This window comes from Pinus tabuliformis, chromosome 5_1 (assembly GCF_031772625.1).
Source record: "Pinus tabuliformis cultivar Carrire ecotype Pingquan chromosome 5_1, CPIR1, whole genome shotgun sequence".
Classification (NCBI taxonomy): Eukaryota; Viridiplantae; Streptophyta; class Pinopsida; order Pinales; family Pinaceae; genus Pinus; species Pinus tabuliformis.
Window position 1 is genome coordinate 989,442,542 of NC_142305.1, and position 5,943 is coordinate 989,448,484.

General features: G+C 38.2%; 1 protein-coding gene across 1 annotated transcript; it reads left to right on the forward strand.

Moving 5' to 3' along the window:
* The first annotated feature begins 3,006 nt into the window (after positions 1-3,006).
* LOC149168041 (uncharacterized) lies at positions 3,007-5,390 on the forward strand. The gene is made up of 3 exons (XM_089431635.1): positions 3,007-4,219; positions 4,330-4,643; positions 5,218-5,390. The coding sequence occupies exons 1-2, from the start codon at positions 3,708-3,710 to the stop codon at positions 4,391-4,393; spliced, it is 576 nt and encodes a 191-aa protein (XP_089287761.1). The 5' UTR covers positions 3,007-3,707; the 3' UTR covers positions 4,394-4,643; positions 5,218-5,390.
* Positions 5,391-5,943: the final 553 nt, after the last annotated feature.

Here is a 5,943-nt window from a genome sequence, read left to right on the forward strand (position 1 = left end):
CCTTGTTACCTTCACCTTGTCAAACATTTCTTTTAGCACAAACTATGGGATGCAATTTTCCAGCATGAGAAAGTAACACTTTATATTGCTACCATGCTCAATGTGATAATGGCCCAATAAACACTAGAGCATAAGGTATGACTCTAGCACTATCATCACAACCAATTTATTACACATTACGCCCTCCACATCCTCCATAATGGTCTTATTCATTGTTGTCACTGCTAGATGTGATTTGTGCCAGCAATGTTCACAACTTTAAGTATTGGTATGATACTTAGTGAAATCATTGGGAAATAAGACGAAGACGAATAAAATTCAAAAAACACAAAACACAATATTTTAAAAATAAACAATAATTTGAGGGATAAGAATAAAAATTAAACGCATACAAACCAATTTAATTTACATATAATTATAAATAATTATGGTTAAACCACAAATATATTATATATAATATAAAGCACACTGTTTTAAAATTGCACTTTATTCTCCAAATTATCATCTTACAGTTCTCTTCTCTTCTCCGCATAATAAAATTAAGTGCGTTGGAAAGTAAATCGAATCTAATTAATTAAGGGGACAAATAAGTAACTAAAATATACTGCAAATCAAATGCACGAATTCATGTGTCATTTTGTAAAAAGTTTGAAGTTGCAGATGTAAGTGCATTTTAATTCTATTTGAAGGAGAGATTTGTTTTAAATTTACAAGTTGATCCTCTTTAATTTTGATTGCAAGTGTCATGCAGCAGGCGATACCCAAACCAATTCTATTTGAAGAAGAAATTCGTTTTAAATTTATAGGTTGATTCTCTTAAATTCTGGTTGCAAGTAAGTGTCACGCAGGCGATACCCAAGCCCTGTATGTATATGTCTATCGTTTGTAAAAACCCCTTTAGCCCACAATCTGTCCAGTAAATTCGTGCTGTATGAATTGATTGCTGAGATATCTACATACATACTGTTTTAAAAGTTCAATTCCAAGTAAATCCTGAAAAAATATTGCCGTTGTTTTCCTATCGCGTCGCGTCAGTCAACTGAGTATTAATATTGTCCCATGGATGATCTTGAAACCACAGTTTCTTATGCTTTAAATCTATGAAATGTATCCTTTAGTGCAGAAATAGTCATGCAAGAGATAAAACACTGTGAGTGAATTGAAAGTTTAACTTATCACAACAAAATTATTACATACGACTCCGTGCACATCACCCATTATGGTAGTATTCATTGCAGCGGCCGCTGGATGTGATTTATGGCAACAATGTTCAGTAATGTCAGTAGACGAAGACACATGGAAATTAAGAAAATACAAAATAATGTATTTTAAAAAATAAATATTTTTGTTTGTGTAATGTTTACTTTAGATTTAGATTTTTAATTTTTAGTTAACGCTAAATAATTCGCTAGTAAAAGCCTTACCGAATGCGATATACCTAAGAGATCATCGATGTTGAACCAGTATGCAAATATAGAACATTGATGTTGAACCACTACGCAAATTAAGCATGTAAAAACAAATGAATAAAATAATGTGCTACGCAATATCGGGTTCAGGATGTTTAATCTTCTAAAGTCCCTAAATAAAATGTAAAGTTGGAATTATTGAACAAAACTTTATACTGTCCACGTTATTTAATTGTGCCGATCATGCTCGTAAGTCCCTAAATAAAATGTAAAGTTGGAATTATTGAACAAAACTTTATACTGTCCACGTTATTTAATTGTGCCGATCATGCTCGTCACCTAGTGCTGGCTCTAAGCCAACTCACATTTCTCTCAAGTTTGTCAAATCAGGCAGAAAATCTGGTATTTGTCCAGTTGTTTTGAGAGAACCATTGCACAAATATAATATTAAAAAAAATTGACAAATTTCATATAATAACTACAAACATGAATGTAAGTTATCCTGGAATCTTTACAATCGTGTTAATAATTTTCTTCACCCTTCTCATGCATCATCTTGCCACAGTTATCCTGGAATCTTACAACCGTGTTAAGAATTTTCTTCACCCTTTTCATGCATCATCTTGCCCCAAAATAATGTTGCAGAATTTTCTTCACCCTTTTCATGCATCATCTTGCCCCAAAATAATTGTTAAGATCAAAATTCATAGGATCCTGTACTTATAGGCCTATTTTTTTTCTAGAATGTGGGTAACTGAATTTACATTTTTTTGTGTTTCGCTTGTTCTGAGATCCATTCAATTCCAGTCGCAAATGATTTTTTTGTTGAATAAATAATGCAACCATTATTCATGTTTCATCAATAAAACATCAACATCAACTGGGGCTTTATTCTCTCCGAACACTTTGGCAATATAGTTACCCAAGCCAACGATGATTTTTTTGTTGAATAAAAAACGCGGCCATCATTCATGTTTCATCAATAAAGCAATACCGGGGGTTTTCTTCCCTCTCCGAACACCTTGGAAATATAGTCACCCATGCCAGCGATGGTAATCGTGCCACTGCATCATTAACGGACTTAGTTGTTGAATGGCCCACCAGTATTTTTGAAAGGAAGGAAACCTGGCAGTTATCACAAGCTTTTTTGTCATGAAAATTCTGAAATTTTAGGCCTTCCTTTGAGTGAGCTTTTCGTTGTCTTTTCTTCTTCTAAGCTTGATAGCTTGCGTGCACATTCAGCGAGCAAATCTTGCAATTTGTGTTTCTACTTAGCAATTTCGGTTTCTCCTTAGCTTTTTGCTGCCTAACCTTGACAGGTGGCGTGCACATTATCTGTCGTGCAATTTGTGTTTCTACTCAGCAATTTCGGTTTCTCCTCAGCTTTTTGCGGCACAGCCAGTTGTTACGCATTTTACGTGGGAGTTTCAGGGCACCACTTGGGTGCAGCACAATCCCAAGTCCAGGTGCATGCACCTGTCTGCACAAACTCCTCCCTCTACATTCGACAGGGTTTAGAGGTTAGTATAGCGCCGTGTATATATTCGCGCAGAAATCCAACTGCTCCTTTTTCTATAGCAACACGGCAAGAGCCGAGCGCAATTCGATTTGGGTCTGTTCTCAGCCTGCAATTCTTGAGGGGGTCAAAATTTCTCAGAGCTCACGCGCTTTGTTAATGGATTTTCAGTCCAATTCTCAATGCAAATTCAACGCATCTTCTTCATATTTGTACATCAAATCCTTTAGACAAAAGCAAAATCGACAATAGCAATCCAGCGACTCTGTTTTTCTGAAATCCTGCGCGTGGTTTCGGGAGCTCTGGAAGTACAGACGGGTGGCTTTGAGAGTTCTTTAGCCAGGTACGACATTGAAATTCTGTGCATAAGATCCTCATTAATGAATGATCTGTTTCTCTTTATCTTTAACCGAAGGAGTAAACAGTAGACCCCCCTTTTTTATCTTGCTTTGGACGGAAACCCTCCCTTGATCTCCTTATGCAGACCCAACAATACTTTTCTCAGCAGGTAAGTGCTCCATGAAGGGCACCAGTGGTGCTCCCAAGAGGTCCATCCGATCACCGCGGCAAAGGGCTTTCGTTCCAAGATGGGCTTCCTTTGATGCCCAACAGCGGGGTGGGGTTCCTAAGGCTGACGTGGACCCTTTCCCACCTATTCCTCCAACCTCGTCCTCTTCTAATCATCTCCAGAGAAAGCCAAGTCAGGGTTCTGTTATGGACAAGAATTATCTGAAAGATAGAATAATGTCTCGGCTGTGGTGCGGCACGAAAATATTTCCTTTATGTCTCCAAATTCTATAGGCAAACCCTGGAAAGGATTTTCTCAATTAATAGAAAAAATTTCTGTTAGGCCAGAGAAATTGATTGATCCTTATCCTAATACAACCCTGGCTAGCACTGCTATGCTGCAGGGCGTGACAGATGATGCAAATCGGAAAAAGGTTGCAGTAGAGAAACCGAAGGCCTTGTATGGTTGGGTTGATGAGAGCCTGATAGAGGATGTTTTAGTGGCCGTTAATTTTGAGCTTGAACAAGCATCTGCTTCCCTGGAGTCTATGGCTGTGATGACGTTGCCGGAGAATTCAGATCCCTCTGATGCATCTGAAGCTGTTGAGAATTCTCTACCTGATCAGAGTTCTGAAGGAAGTGGCCCTCTATTGCCTGAGTCCTTGGGTTTTGAAAATTTACATGTGACAGTTGCAAGAGGACACATGCCAACTGCTCCCCCTGAGCCAGAATGGGAGGAAGATGATGTATATTTGAAACATCGAAAGGAAGCATTGCGGATGCTCAGGTATATTTTGCCAGCCTATTTCCATGAAGTCCATTGAATTTTTTTAAGGTGATCATTACTGATAATTGGGAAGGCATGAACATATATTATCATCGCTTGTTTTCAAGCAGGGCTGCAAATCGACATTCAAGGGAAGCTGAAAGAGCTTATTTGCGAGGCGATCACAGCAGATGAAAAGGCCTTGTTAACTAAACAAAGGGTAAAAAAGAGGCAGAGACAGGCCAACAAGGATGTAAGTTCCACGAGATCAAAAGAGAAGCACTCAGGTCTTGGTCCAACTCGCTCCTCTCCCCGGTTTCATGTCGTTTCCAGTTGCGATAATCAACAACCGCTTGGAAGTTTGCAGAGTGTGGAGATTGAGAGGAATGAAGAGAATAACGGAACTTGTGTGGCAAATACGGTCACGAGAAGGATTTCCAGAAAGGTAATGCTATCCTCACTTTATCTTTTCAATTGGCCCCTTTAAATTTGCAAAGTCACAGTTCATGCCTCAACATATTATAAAACATTTTTAATCATTTTATTAACACTATTTTAAGTACCTTTTACTTTCCGTGGAGTAATCTTTGCTGCTTCTTAAATTCTGTTTCTACCTGAAAGGAAGAAATCCGGTCATTAATTGATGATTTCCATCTGAGTATGTATATAACATAGTCCGCAAACCATATAGTGCTCTAAGACATATTCCTGTGTCCTAGAATGGCTTCAGAGGCTCCCCTCGCATCCAGCGTCCATCAACTTTTCCTTTGACCACTCAAAGTTGTCTATGACTGGTGTAAATGCTGAAAATAAGCTAATAGCAGAACACTGAAGGGATTTGTGGTGATTTTGGGTTTTCTTATCATTATGAAGTATAATTGTAATGTTTATTTTTTAGGGTGTCTATTTTGCTATTCATACAAAAAAAAAATTAGTGTGAGGTTCCACTTACTCAGGTGACTTTATTATCGGTTTTGGGATGGCTAACTTTATTTAATTGTACTTTTGCTGTGTAACAGGGAAAAAAGCAACCTCAAACTACAGCAGAGGAACCCGAATGTACTGTTGTGTTAACAAATCCTCTGCAGGTGAAAAATTTGTTAAATGATACTACCAATGAGCATCATCTCAAAGAAGCCAAGGAAGGGCCAGAAGAGAATGGCTTTAACGGTACTAAAAATCATTCCAAGGTAGTATCAATAGGGCCAAACAAGAATAAGCATTTATTGAATGATGATTACGAAAATATTACTGAAAATATTAAGAATAAGCTCCACGTTGCGTTTTCAACCAACCACGCTACGTTTTTTACCCTTCGCTACATTTTTACTTCTAGAAGCAAAGAATACATCTCCAGGTTTTCTCTGGCCAATGAAGGTTCCATCAACCTATTGACAAGTAAGTTAAAGCTCTTTCCACCTCCTATCAGCATTTATTTCATCTTTTCAGTGGAGAAACCCTCCCACAGTCCCCACGCTATGTTTTTGGTGGGTGAGCTCCATAGTTTGGGTTGCAAGCAAATATACCTAGTTCACTACTTATTCTACCCTTCTCCACACCCAAATACACTTCCCACAACCTTTCTTACCCTTCCTCACTCATTTCCCTAACCCCTAGGCCTAACCCTAGTCTCCACGTTGCATTTTTGGCAGTTTTGGGGTGAGGAATGTGTTTAAATTCCCGATAGCAATCACTTCACTATTTTCATCATTTTACACCTCGCTAAGTTTCCTAACACACCTCCC